General features: G+C 41.9%; 1 protein-coding gene across 3 annotated transcripts in view; it reads right to left on the bottom strand.

The window, feature by feature from the left end:
- sh3bp4a (SH3-domain binding protein 4a) overlaps nt 1-13,758 on the bottom strand; it is a 16,942-nt gene extending 3,184 nt beyond the window's left edge. The window contains exons 1-4 of one of the 3 annotated variants that reach the window (XM_025003143.2): nt 13,401-13,757; nt 9,248-9,411; nt 6,521-8,868; nt 1,843-2,227 (exon numbers count right to left, since the gene is read on the bottom strand). In XM_025003143.2, coding sequence (XP_024858911.1) covers nt 2,198-2,227; nt 6,521-8,868; nt 9,248-9,368 — 2,499 coding nt within the window. In that variant the 5' untranslated portion in view covers nt 9,369-9,411; nt 13,401-13,757 and the 3' untranslated portion in view covers nt 1,843-2,197. Of the gene's footprint in view, nt 1-1,842; nt 2,228-6,205; nt 6,406-6,520; nt 8,869-9,247; nt 9,412-13,400 lie in introns of those variants that run through there. The other 2 variants (XM_025003142.2, XM_037973754.1) reach the window with 2 other exon arrangements.
- Between the last annotated feature and the right edge of the window lie 529 nt (nt 13,759-14,287).

The raw sequence follows: 14,287 nt of genomic DNA, 5'->3' as shown, positions 1-14,287 counted from the left end.
TCCATGATCACTGTTCTCTACGATCACTTGGATCCATGATCACTGTTCTCCATGATCACTGTTCTCCTAGATCACTGGGATCCATGATCTATGTTCTTTGCCTCGTGGCCACAGGAGGGTTGGACCATAAAAAACAGTTTATGATGACAGGAATCAACACGCCCGCAGACCCACCCTCGCCGTAGAGGTGACTTTCTGTAGTTTTTCAGACTTGGACCGTCCAAGACCCAGAAACCAAGGCTGGACCCCCCCTGCTCGGTCCATCTGCCCCCTCCAGGCATGGCTCCAGTCGAATGCCTCAGTTTTCCTTTTCAAAGCAAGATAATCCAGTTTCTGAGGCCCTTCTTCATCATCTTTGTCTTTGAATCAATCAGTCTGACCCCCCTGGGGCCAATTAGCCTTTGGGGACCCGACCAGGAACCGGACACCCAGGACTACGGTGGTGAGTTTAGGTTTTAAACAATCAAACTGTGCACGTATTAGAGAAAATACACTAGTTTTGTGTCGTATCTGTAATCTATCTTCAACAAAGTGACAAGAAATAACATAAACCTGAAAGCCTGGACCAAAGTGCAGAACCCGGGTCCAAACTCCGGGGAAGTCACAGGTCTGATCAGATCAGGTCTGATCTGTGTAAACTGACCTGTTCCTGGAGAGTAGACTCATTAAAAGCAGCCACCCGATCGTGGCTTCTTAATCGATTAATTATTGACGTCACACGAGAGAGGAGAGCAAACCTCTGAAACCGAATATCTCAGTTTCATTTTAGAAAGAAAAAGTGGATTTAAGTGGAATAAAATCCTGTTAAAAGTAACTTTAATGAGACCCAGGTCTCTTTCATTAAACAGCTTTAATTATAAAAACATCAAACTCCACACATCTGTACGCTGGAAGTTTTCTTCAAAAGAACAAACTTGAATGACCTGCAAAGTCCAGGTTAGTCTTTTAAACCGAACTAAGCCGCCGCCATGACTTCCTCCTCGCCACCTGTTCTCTGAGACATCCCGTCTGCCGGTTCCGTCCTCACGCAGTCTCCTTGTCTAAATATAGACCCAGTTAGAGCGGACCTGATCCATCAGCATCCGGCAGGAAACCAGGATGCTTCAAAATAAAAGCTGAAATGGGTCTGAGGCGTGACCCAGATGGAAGGTCAAAGGTCAGCTGCTGTTTTAGCTCCAGTTTTTAACCTCCAACATTCTGTCGCTGGTTTGATTTTAATCTTTCTGATGAAAGTCAGCAACCTTTACGATCCAAAGAACCGATTCTGCTTCCAATAAAAGAAATAAAACAAGTTTTCAGCTGAAAAACGGGCTTGAAGCTTGAACTAAAACTCGTTATGTGTCATTACAACACTGCATGGAAAAGTCTGGGACATTAGGAAATTAAAAATCTATAAGAAATTGTTAAAAATAATTATTGTTTTACACATTAGGACTTTAGAGTAAAGCCTTTTTATGACTTTTAGACCTTTACTTGTAAAATATAGTAATAATAATACAAGTGTTCTACTTTAAAATAAGAAAACAGAAACAGGATCCAAATAAATTATCAGTGAAGATAACAATTAAGTCTGATTGTTAATTTAGACTTAATTTATTTTAATAAAGGCAGAAATGATCATTTAATTGTTTAATAAAAGTCTTTAAAAGTCTAACTCTTATTGTTAGAGTGATTTGATGTATTTTTTTGTGGAACATCATATTTTATTAACTCACAGTAACCTGAGATAACTTGTAGCTTTCCTCAAATGTCTTAAAATGTTTAATTTCTTTTTATCTGGAAGTCGGATTAAAGTCATGGCTAACGAGCTACAAGCACAAAGACGAATATTTATTAGTTTTATTCTGTTGCAGAGATTTTTTTCTCGTATTTTTGCAGAAACTTGGAGACAAACAGCTGAAACTTGTCTGCTGTTCATGATCTTATTCTGTAGATGAAAGCTGCAGACCCCTGACCCCAGGTTTTATTTTTTAATTTGACGTGTCATGGGGACGTTGTCTCCGGTAAAAACCTGCAGAACCGAGTTTCCAGCCCGGTTCTGGTCTCTGTTTCCAGCTCATTAAACAACGACGTGGTTCTGATCTAAAAATAGAGACGGTTCTGCTCCAGCAGAGATGACGAAGACGAGCGGGACGTCCCTGAAGGAGACGGACAGACGGCGCTGACAGCTGACCGGGCAGAAAAATGAGCTTCATCTTCAGGAGGAGGAGGAGGAGGAGGAGGGATGCTGACAGGAATGAGGAATAAATAAGACAAAAGAAGGCAAAAAAACAACAAAAATCCAAACAAATTAAAAGAATTTTGATCAAAACTTATTAAAATGAAAGGTTGATGATCTAAAATCTATAAAAATGATGATTAGAGCCAAAAACGTCCTGAAAACATAAATATAAAAACTGCCAAGCAAATGAATAAGTAAAACAAAACAAAAAACCTAATAAAATGAGTTATGACTGTAATAAAAACTTATGTTTTATAAAAATTATTCCATATTTTTGTTGTTATCTGAATATAAATGTGTAAAAAATGTAAATAATTCTCTTATCAACCTGTTTATATAAACAGAAAAGTCAATATTTATCTCCAAGTTGTGTTTATTCTTTCTGCAGTAACTTTTTAAATCTATTGTTTTATTTTTTATGACTGAAATCTTTGTTTGTACATGCTTTAATTTTAATTTTATATAAAAGTTTGAATAAAAATAAAAAACGTCAAAAAGCAGTTTGTGGAGCTGCTTCAGGATTAAAACTCTAATTCTGTCCTTTAAAAACTGAATAAATGCATTAAAATAAAAACCTTTTAGTTTTGAATAAATGTGCAGAATCGTGTTTGGTGGAAAACAAACTGAAATATGAAACATTTGTCACATTCAGACAGCACCACGTTGCAAACATGTTGAAATAAATGAACTTTTTAAGGCGAGGCGTTTAAGTTAAACCAAATTAAAAACATTTACCTGCAGTAAAACACCTGATGTCTCCCACAGCGTTTACTCGTCAATGCGTCTCGTTTCTGTTAAAATAACTTCTGAATCTGTAAAAACAGCTTGTCTATATTTTAGTATCGGGGCCTTCTAGCAGCAGGAAACAGACGCCGCGGCGTCACAGAACAACAACGAAAGGAGCGTTCCTTGAAGGAATGCATATCGCCCGCCGCCTCGGAGGCCACAGCTGTAAACAAATTGTTCTGTTGGGTTCTTGTTTGGGCTGATTCTTCGCTTCGATCACACCTGAGTCACGGACGTGTTTGTGTTGGCTCAGGTTGACTGGCTGTGGCGGCCATCTTGAATCAGGTTAAGATAATTTGCTGTGGACGTACATCTAATGATGACTTTCTGAGAGTTTCAATAAAATCTGTCCTCTGGTTCATGAGATTTCACACACACAGCGACATGCAACATCTCCTGTAAGGAATGATCCGAATCGTCTCTTAATCTCTGTGAAATTAGGATTATTCACCTCCTGAGGGCAGGATCTCATGTCACAGTCTGGGAAATAATCCCCTGGTTAGGATGGATGTTTCTGATGCGAAGGAACAGGACGGTTAAAAGCTCTGAAACCGGAGGACGGATTCTGTCTCCTGCAGGACCGGCTCTCCCTGCCTCCGAGCGAAGATCCATTATTGAACGATGCTCCACTCCTCTTACAAACACAAGCCCTCTCGCCGCCTGTAAGTCGATACGTGGCGTTAAAAAAAGAGCCGGGGGCGGTGTCGGGTGCACCCGGTCGATGCCTGCTCGAGTTTCAGGTGGACACACCTGTCGACTCGTGAGGAGGACCATAACAAAACCAGAAGACAAACTGCAGCAACACGGGTCAGATGCTGTAAAATTAAAGACTGTAAACAGACCAAAGAATGCTCAGACATCAAGTATTCACTCACACATGCAGCAGGCTGTGCTTCTTGTGTCAGTAATGAATAATTTAGTCCTGCCTGGACCTCCTCTATCACGAACTAATCATCTCTGAACAAACTGATAAACTCGACACTCGTGCGGCGAGATTAGCAGAGCTTTGTTTCTGGTTGCTCAGTGAGAATGGGAATATTTGGGGTGATTATGTAAGCAGATAAATACTGCAGAGCTGGAAGTTCAGAGAGAGCCACACATCAGGCTCACAGCGGAGGACGAGTCAGCTCCAGAACTGCTTACATCTCGCTTTGCAAACACCCACGTAATTTAAAAATGATTGCATCTACAAAAAAAAAAAAAAAAAACCACACCACACCGGGCGGCGTCGCAAGGAGTTTATTTCCCATCTTTTACTGAACACATTTTAAGACCGCTGAGCTTCAGAAGCCGAAAATAAACTAAATGAACCTGCTGCTTTTTTGGCACATCTGCTTTACTGTGAAGGAACAAGATGGGCATCTACTCCATGCTAAAGTGGTTTAATCAAAACAAATGTTTCACCCTAAGAGGTAAAAAAGGTGCAGTATTATAAAACACAAATAATATAACTTTCCTCAGCAATAAATACATTTTTTTGTCCATCATTGGATGAACCAACACCCATCTGTCCCCCTCAGATGGAAGGAAGTTGGTTCAGATGTTCAGGAACCACCAAGGCTCCAACCTGCTGGAACACCCATGTCCCTGTCCACCCGTGTCCCTGTCCACAGCGGACAGTTTCACATCACAAAGAGAGAAGCTTGGAAACCTGCAGCTGTCCACAAGGACACAACAAATGTCTTCTGGGGAAACGTTTGATGGTTCAACGAGACAAGAAGTTTGTTTGGAGGAGTCGAGGTGAGGCTTTCAGACCTACGAACACTGCACCAAGTGTCAGGCATGGCGGTGGTAGCATCATGCTGTGGTACAAAATGAAGGGAATAATAATAATGAAGAGCAGGGGTATGGATATATTTGTCTTAATGTGGATTAAAGGAAATCCACAATAAATTCAAGCTTTTTTTAAAAACCTTAATGAGAACATTTAAACTCCGTGTTCTTCTTTAGGACTGACTAACACAGGATAACGTGCTCCAAACGCAGTAAAATCCAGCGCGTTCAGTGAGTGTTTTATTTGCTCAGCTTTCCAGTTTTACTGATTAAAGATTACTCGAGGTGGGATGTTTTCCCTCGAAGGAGTGGACTCGGTAATTGTTCTCTTGACCCGGTTTCTGCAGCCTCACAATGACAGCGAGCTCCTCCTGAGACCAAACGTTGCATAAGACCTGTTGAAGCAGGGGACTTCAAATGTGACCAGACATAAAGTCTGGAGAGAAATTAGTTTCAAAGAGTTTGAAGACAACTAACTGGACGTCTTATTCTCTGAGAAGGAACCGGAGTCGTGTTTGTGTTTTCAGCCTGGCTGGCTTTCAGTGAACAGGCCTTTAAAATGTGATTTCCATGCAGCTCAGAGGGCCAGTTTCTACATTAAAAACAAAAGGATCTACACCAAACATCGGCTCAGAGATGAAAACACTGATATTCCACGTGTGGCAGCACTTTGAACCACGCGGAGGTCGGCAGACAAACACCTCCGCCGTCCTCGGTGATGAAAGCATTTCTGGCCTCAGAGGGAAATCACAGCGAAGGACGTTCGAGGGTTTCATCCTGAGCATGAAAACATGAACCTCAGAGGAGCTGGGCTCAGAGATGAGACGGCACAGAAAGCTGAAAAGCCTCAGAATAAAAGCTTGTCTCTTTTCTCTTTGTGCGCAGAGAGATTACAGGCCCGACAGCCAAACAGGAAGAGCTGCAGCGGGCGGCGGAGAACCGCTCTGGTTTGGACCGCAAGGCGAACAGGAAGTAATTCATCCTAATTAAACTCTGATTCAACAAACCACTTTACCCTCAGAGCTGAGCGCCCACACTTCATCCACTCTGCCAGCGTTCAAACCACAGCAACCTGGGAGGGACGACCCCGGCTCTCCTCTGTGAAACCTCTCAGACACGGAGCTGTTTTCACCCAAAACTGCAGATGTTTCATCTTCATTTCCACGGCTTCTGACTGAGCATAAGGGCTTTAATCCAGCTGCACTCAGACTGTGACACAACAAAGGCTGCTGCGGGGAAATCACACCGTTTCAACAAAAAACACAACGATCAATCTAACAGCAAGACCGTGTTTGTTAACAAATTTGATTTATTTGCGCCCACAACGATAAATTAATGATGCAGCAGCCAGCTGAGAAATAAATTACACAGCCAAATGTTCATCTTTTCTGGCGGACCTCGTTGAATTTTAATAGACGATCAAATAATTAATAACATCACTCCAAACTCAGAGGAAACGTGTGACGAGAACAGATTTTTTAAAATTAAATAAAGCCGCCACAACAAAACCACACACTCAAACATTCACACAGCAGTAGCTCCGATCTTTCCCACCATTGTTGGGAATGTTGGGAACATTCACAACCTGGAACCCTGAGAGTTCCAGGTACTTCCAAAGGTACCACCTGGAAGTACAACTGGTGCAATTAGAAACCAGTTTGATCATTTTACAGCAACATACTGAAGTGTATTTAAGCCTCAGGTTGCATTTAAAAGCAATCATTTTGAATGTTGTCTTACCATCATAAGTTCCCGCTGAAAGGACTTCCTCTCCTTGTTTTCCAGGTTGATGCACTCCTCCTTCAGCTTCTCCAGAACTGACGCCACTTTCTCCGGTTCGTTGTCCAGCTCCGTCCGACAGAAGTAATTCAGCGGCAGATTCCCGTATCCCAGGGCATCCGCGAACGCCCTCCAGCTGCTGACGTTCTCCATTAAAACCGTCCTCACGGTTGCGTAGATGTACGTGAGAAACTTGCAAGGCTTCAGGATCTGCTCCAGCAGCGCTGTGGTCGTCAGGTCCGGCCCACACCAGTAAATGGGTTTCACCTTACCGAGAAGCAAAACGTTCTTGGCGTGAACGAGCCCCATCTTGCCCTGATAGTATCCAATGTACCACTCTTTCGTCCGCAGCTGACCTCGGAGTTTGATTTTCTCCTCGCTGAGCAACGCAATAACGTCCCCCTTTTTATATTCCAGCAGATATGCATTCTTGTGCTGCCTGATCACCGTTTTAATCAGTTTGCCAAATTTCAGGTTGGTAATGCAACAATCCTGGAACTTTGGGTGTTTTGAGGTAACAGCCAGCGGCGACAGTACGATTTTATCGACTTCCTTCTTTTTTAAAAACCTCCTCTGGCCTGTGACCCTCGCTCCAGTCTTCGGTGGCGGCTGAGGCGTTTGGACGCAGAACTGGGTGAGGATGCAGTCGAGAGCATCCTTGACCTGGACCCTGAGAGTGAAGTCTGAGATGCTGCTGGGGTTGTGCGACGTGATCATAAAAAGAAGCCTACTGGCCTTCCCCAGCTTCACCTGAAATCCCCGAATGATCCCAGCACCTTCGCTCACCCTCACCTGGTAGTTGGACATGTTGGAATACAAGCCGATCTGCAGGTCCTGAGGGAACGCCAGCACGAACTGGTGCTTCCCCCACAGCTGGAGGGCCACCGGGGGGGTCGAGGTGGCCTGCCGCGTCACTTCGTTCACCAGCAACGTTTTGGGTGCGCAGTCGTGCCCGAACATGGCGACGACCGTCTTGAACGAAGGGTGGATGTGTTTGGGTCCGTACAGACCCAGAGTAACTTTTCTCTGGACGTGGTCCCAAACAGTCGTGTTGCGGGTGACATACTGAGACTGAACCACAACGGCAACGTACATGCAAGGTTCGAGACTGTCCAGCTGAACCTGGACCGTGTCCTTGTAAATGTAAGCGTTGGGGATGGGGGTGTAAGGGCCTTCCTTGCAATCACTTCGAACGCAAAGCACTTCAGCAACGTGGCAGCTCTCCTTCTTCACAGACACAGACACTTTTATCTCCAGCGTTAAGAACGACTTCGTCTCCATGTTGCTGAGCTTGATCTCCATCACGGGGCTTACAGTGGAGCAGTGGTTGCTGTTGAGCTCCAGAGGGGGGTCCAGTAAGGCTTTCATAGAGATCTGCTGGTAGTCTCCACAGCTAACGTGGCCTTCGGGAATGTGGACGCTGATTTGGGTGTCTGGAAGCTGAATGACTCCTCCGTTGCTGTCCAGCCTGCACACTATATTGGTCTCCACTGGTTGGGTCTGGCCCCACCCGGGACTCTGACCCAAAGAGTCCAGGTCATGGCAAGACCGGGCTAGTTTTCTGTGGTTCAACCAAGCAGTCCTGAAGTCCTCTCTGCTCTGAAACTGCTCCGGTAAAGGAGCCGTAAGGCCTGTGAAGAACCCAGACAATGGTGACGTTGAACCGGATTGTGCCTGCAGGACGGACAGTTCTGACAAACTGTGGGATCGTTTACTCTTAAAAAAGGGATTTTCTCTCCCGAAGTTGGGTGTACTCTCCTGGTTCGTGCTGGTGGAGCTGATATTATTAATATGGCAGCTGCTGAACCCATTCCTCATGATTGTGCCACTGTTAGAACAAGATGATTGTGACTCCAACGAATCAAACACAATAAGATCTGCTGAGTTCCTCACATTTAGATCTTTGGAGCTGCGATCTAACGGGCAGCTAAAGGGGTTCACAGAAAAAGAAGAGTTGTTATAAACGGCGGAAGGCTTCTGAGTCACTTCCACCCACTCCCCGAGACCTCCAAACTCCCTTGACCCATCCTCATACCCTTCCCCGAGACTGTCAATCATTCCGCTGTCGCTCAGCGAAGAGTTCCTGAAGTTGATCGGCTGGACGTAAGCAGCTGGGATGTATCCCATTTCGGTGTTGTTGTGGGCATACCACCACTCCCCCCCCGACGTGTCCAGCACGAAGAGGCGATCTCCTTTGGAGAACTTCAGCGTGGTGAAGCTGCTCGGGCAGTAATCCTTAATAGCAACAACTTCCTGCGCGGCCTCAAAGGGGTCCTGCGTCTCGAGCTTTAAGGCACTGGGAGAAGGCACTGAAAAACAAGGAGAGCACAGACACGTCTGAGCTGATGGCAAAGTGTTTTGTTTCTGGTTTAACATTTGTTTGAATACTTCTGCTTCTGTCATTTCATCATCAGACATTTTTATAACGAACCAGTGGCGTTAATGAGGTGGTTGCACGTGTCATTTTACTCTGGAGTCAATAATAAACTAACAAAAACACCATTTCAACAAAGCTCCAGTCAAGTAAAAAACATCATTTGCATTATTTAATTGCAGAAAAATGAACAGAGCTGCAGGAAAACAACAAAGTTCATAAACATCGAGTGATCTTTAGCTCTTCAGATTGATAATATTCACACAGAGAAGCATCTTGTTGAAGATAAAACGACAGCGTGGTGAAACACTGACCTTTAACGTCACTGAGACTGGCTCCGGCCACCCCTTCACTCAGGTCGATGAGCGTCCCCTCGGACTTACAGCGAGGGAGGACGTAGTTGTTGTTCACTCGAATGATTCGATGGGCAGCCATGGCTGCTACTTATCAAAACAATGGCTCATTTGCAGCTTTTAATCTGAACAGGAGATAAAAACAAATGGGGGGTTTCAGGACATGAGCGAACAAGCGCATTCGAGCAAATCCGAAAACAACTTTCAGATTCATTGCTAATTTTCTAGTCCAGTAATGTGGCGAAAGGTCAAAGCTGCTGCACCAGAAAATAAGGTTAGCAAAGAAAATTTGTTTTTTTCTGAATCAATGAGAGGAGCATCAGCGCTGAGGTGAGAGGAAAACAGCAATCGAAGAGCAATAAAGACAAAACTGGAGGAGAGAGAATAAAAACGAACTTTATATAAAATATCTAAACACTAGACAATTAAAACACATTTATCTTTTAAATTCTCCATTTAAAAGTATGACAAAAACTTCAGAAATGAATAAATATAAAAGCATCTCCACTGATGAACACATTACCCTGATGTGATTGATAAAACTTATTTTGATATTTTACCTTTTCCTGCTTTTTTCCTGAACGTATTCTTTTTATTTTTTAATCCCCGTTTGAAGAAATGTGAAGCAGAAAGTTCAACAAAAACCCTGAAACACCCGAGCCACACATAATAAAGTCCCATCTGAACCCAACAGGAGGTATCATGAAGGAGGTGATTCTTCCAAAACAAGGACTTTAAAAAAGAAACTATAAACGGCTCCATTGTTGTTTTTGGGGCTCAAATAACTGACTAACTACGGCTCCTTCAGCTCATCCTTTACATCCGTTATTTGTTCTGTCACCCTAATAATTATCCCATGAAAATCTACTTTTTTGTCACACGCGTTCCTAAATCCTCACCTCTGAGAATTCACCTTCAGCACCCGCAGCTGCTTACATAAAAACAGGCCTATTTGTGTCTAAATTCCTGTATAATATTCCTAATGTCTGAGACACAAATGTCTTCTTGTGAATTAGACGACTGAGCAAAATCTGAAGGTGTCCTCTGAGGAGACACACAGATGCTGGTGGTTTTAAAAGTTTTTAAAATGTCCACTTTTGGGGACACATTTGTAGAAATCTTTGCTGTTTGCACATTGATTATAGCTGCTAATAATGCAAATAAAAGAGCAAAATCATCACGTTAGAGTCAGGATTTTCTACATCGATGTTACCGCTGTGGCATTCAGCAGCTCAGAAAGACAATTTTAAACTTTTTTATTGTTAAATTAAAGACGTTGAGTTGAACCTTTTAGTCCCAGCTGAGCTGCGGTTGTATTTACACATGAAAACTGCCAGTGGAGGGACTTTAATCCCATTAGAAACAGCAGGAAATTTTTTTGGAGCCAAACTTCTCGAGTGTTTTTATTATTCCTGCGGGTGGGGGATATTTACATATTTGCACACAAATGATTTCATTTTAATTTGATTAAAGCAGCTCAGACTTCAGGAGCTGCCAGTAGGAAGCCTTTCACTGATTATCGTCATTAGAGACACAATTCTTGTTATTTTTTTATTCCACACAGGTGTTTGTTTTCAAGAACTTCACAGAAATTCTTGTTCTGCTTTGAAGGAAGAGACATCCTCCCCGAGCAGCTGTTCTCAACTTTTTACAAAAAGTACAAAAAAAGCGTCAAGGCTCCAGTGAGATTTCATTATTTCACTTTAATTAAAAACGTCTTCGGAGACATTTTAAACGCCTCCTGTTTTATTTTTACACAAAGCCGCCGTGCAGCTCCGAACACAGCCACAGAGCGAAGCTTGAAGCGTTTTTAACGACCTGATAAAACACAAACAGGAAGTGTTTCTGAAAGATGACAGAAAGATTCATGTTTAATTAGAGTTTCAACCTGAAGATACTGTTTTATTTTTAATAAACGTGATGATGAGTTACTTCCTGCCGTCCCTGACTTGTCCGCACAGAAACTCAACCAAACTGGACGCCTGTTGGACCGAACTGGACCACGTTTGACAGAATTTGATTAGAACCTGGTGATTTTTGAGAGCTGTCACTCCCGAGCCATGAGAATCAGCTGGAAGGAGGCGACACGTCCTCGTCCCGCAGCCGTCGATAAAACGAGCCGCGATCAGTGAGCGATCGGCGATAAATACGGGATGGTGCTAACAAGAGAAAACCTCCAGGATTTACAGCAGAGCAGACCCATTTTAATTTAGTCTGAAGTTACATCAGCAGAGCGTTTCCATCACAGAGGGAGAAGGAATAAAAACAGCAGCTCTGCAGCAAACTGCAGGAAGGTTTGTGGGTTTGTCGAGCCGGAGTGTTATTAACTCGTTTCAGATCTGAGGAGCTGCAAGTCCAAAGTTTAATTAACCGAGAACGGCCTGGCACTAATCCCTGAGTGATTATTATTATTATTACAATAACTGTTTCCAGCAGGCAGAGACGTTATCCTGCTTCCATCACAGCTTCAGGACGAAGAGCGGAAATCTGGAGCTGAGAGCATCCAAAGAAAAACTAAATAATTACAGAGAAATCCAAAGGGCATCGTCGTTCCTGTTGGCTTCTTAAGACGGATAACTTTTATTAATCAGCTTTTTTCTGATGTTTCTGAATGTTCTCCTGCCCTGAGTTGACTCTTGTTGTGAACGTTATAAAAACAAACTGAACTGAACCAGAATTTGCAGTCCGAAGATCCAGGAGGACATAAATATCTCACCTCTCTGCCTCATTCTGGGATCAGGTAAAAACTCCTGGAGACTCTGAGAGCATTTTAAATCAAAATTATCGCAGATGTTTAACAGAAGAACAAAGAAGAAGGAAACTGAGGACACTTTGAGACATTCCTGAGCCAGGTGAGAGTCTACCTGAATCATCAGTCCTGACAGGTGGAGCTCAGGTGTGTGACAGGCAGAGAGGAAGAGGAGGAGCTACAACAAACATCTGTGACGTCAAACAAACTCCTTCATCTTTTAAAATGGCTTGTATGAATAATTTAATCCCTTCTTTCCAGGATGTAAACACGTACATTCAAAACAGGAGCGTAATTGATGCAATAAATGTCGGATTTTCAAAGTAAAAGCACACATTCTGAAAGCCTGGGCTAAAAAAATCTAATTAAATCTGCTCCTAAAAATGAAAAAAAAAAAAAACAGGACAAAAATCTCTGCTTGTTTTTCCCTCGAATCCATCTCCAAAAACACAATCATAAACTCTCATTTCAGGAGCTGCATGTCGAATTAAACGCGTTTAAACTCTCATTTCTTAAACGATTTAACTTCTTTGAATCTGACACATTTACACGTGAATTCAACAAACCACAGTTGCAAAACTAAAAGTTTTAATGTTGACGCACCTGGAGACTTACCACAGGAATGAAACATAAAAAATATGAGATTAATAAAGAAAATATAGAAGAAATGTATGGTTAAAAGGGACAAAAGGAGGACAGCTAAAGAATGCAGCAGGGTTTTCCTTCAAAGGCAAATCCTTGAGTCAGAAAAAGGACAGGAATGGGGTACAGACAGCATGAAAATGAGGATGAAGACAGAAATGAAGAGGAAGATGGACAAAGACCTCTCCACTCCTCTTCTTAAAGCTTATGGCTGAGACAGAGAGGATTTTCAGCTTATCAGATGACCTTATTGGCTCAGCTAAGGAGGTGCTGGACAAATGTGTGCATTTACAACACGCTGTAATTAGCAATTTATCATTTTCACTCAATATCCAACTATTTTATGCCCATTTCTCCTCTGCAGCCACCATTAAACATCAATATATGTAGATTTAGAAAACATAAAGAACATACAAAGGGGGTTTCAAGTTACATATTGGATGAATATTTTAAAAAATACAGGTCATAACTCGTGTTACACCACAACAAAACCAAATGGAAGTCATCATGTTTTACAGTGTAAGTTCAAACTCACTGGAAAGAAACATTTAATAACAATCATCTATGGTTTCACAAAAACAAAATATATATTTTTAATTTAAATAAACCCGAATTTATCCCAACAGACTGTATTGTTAAATTAACAGATAAGCTGTAGAGGAAACCAGTTTGTGATAAAAAGAGAAGTAGTAAAATATAAAATTAGCCGTAAAATGAACTGACCTCTGCCTGGCTGGAGGCGCGAGCGCTCAGAGGTGAGGAGAGCTGATGGAGAAGCACGCGACTCTTTTTTTTCGTGTTTTCTCGTTTTTTTCTCGTCATTTGTCTTAAATTATGAACAAAAACAGCAAAAGAAGCAAGAAGAAAGAGAAAGTAACGCTTGTTTACAGTCCGGGAAGTTTTTTATCGGTGAAAACCGAGGAGACCAGCCGGTGAGCTCCTCCCGCTCCAGGATGACTGAAGACTGCACGAGCCGCTCAGTTACAGAGGGCGGTGACGTCACGGAGAGGGGCGGGGCCAGAGCGCAGCACGTAGGCACGCACGCGGTGTGTTTACTCTGCCCCACACTCAGTTTATTATCTATTAAATATTTGACAATAAGTCAAACTTTAAACATTTATACGTTATAAAAACTCACTTTAAAACTATTAAACACCAATATAAACTATTTAAAGGTAGAATTATATAAAAAAGACTCAAAATATGGTCAGATTATTTATAAAAATTTACAAAATTATAGATATAATGGCTCAAATGTATTAGAAAAATGTTAAATGAAATAAAAGTAACATGCATATAGGCCCAAATTAGACATTCCAATTATAAATTACTAAATAAAGTCTAAACTTTGATTTAAAACTGGAAATACAAAGTCAAAATTATGTCTTAAAGAGATATAATGACAGGTATTATAAAAAACACAAAAAATATAGATATATTGGCTCAAATATATTAAATTAAACTGTCTAAAAAATATTATATATATAAAGGACGAAATTATGCGCTAAAAAGATTTTGTTTAACAAGTCAAAACTTTGAATAAAAATAGAAAATATAAAGTTAAAAACTTACATTTTACAAAATAAAATAATCCTGTCTTTATAAATTAA

This window comes from Kryptolebias marmoratus, linkage group LG23 (assembly GCF_001649575.2).
Source record: "Kryptolebias marmoratus isolate JLee-2015 linkage group LG23, ASM164957v2, whole genome shotgun sequence".
Taxonomy (NCBI): Eukaryota; Metazoa; Chordata; class Actinopteri; order Cyprinodontiformes; family Rivulidae; genus Kryptolebias; species Kryptolebias marmoratus.
This window is presented reverse-complemented; position numbering and strand designations above follow the sequence as displayed.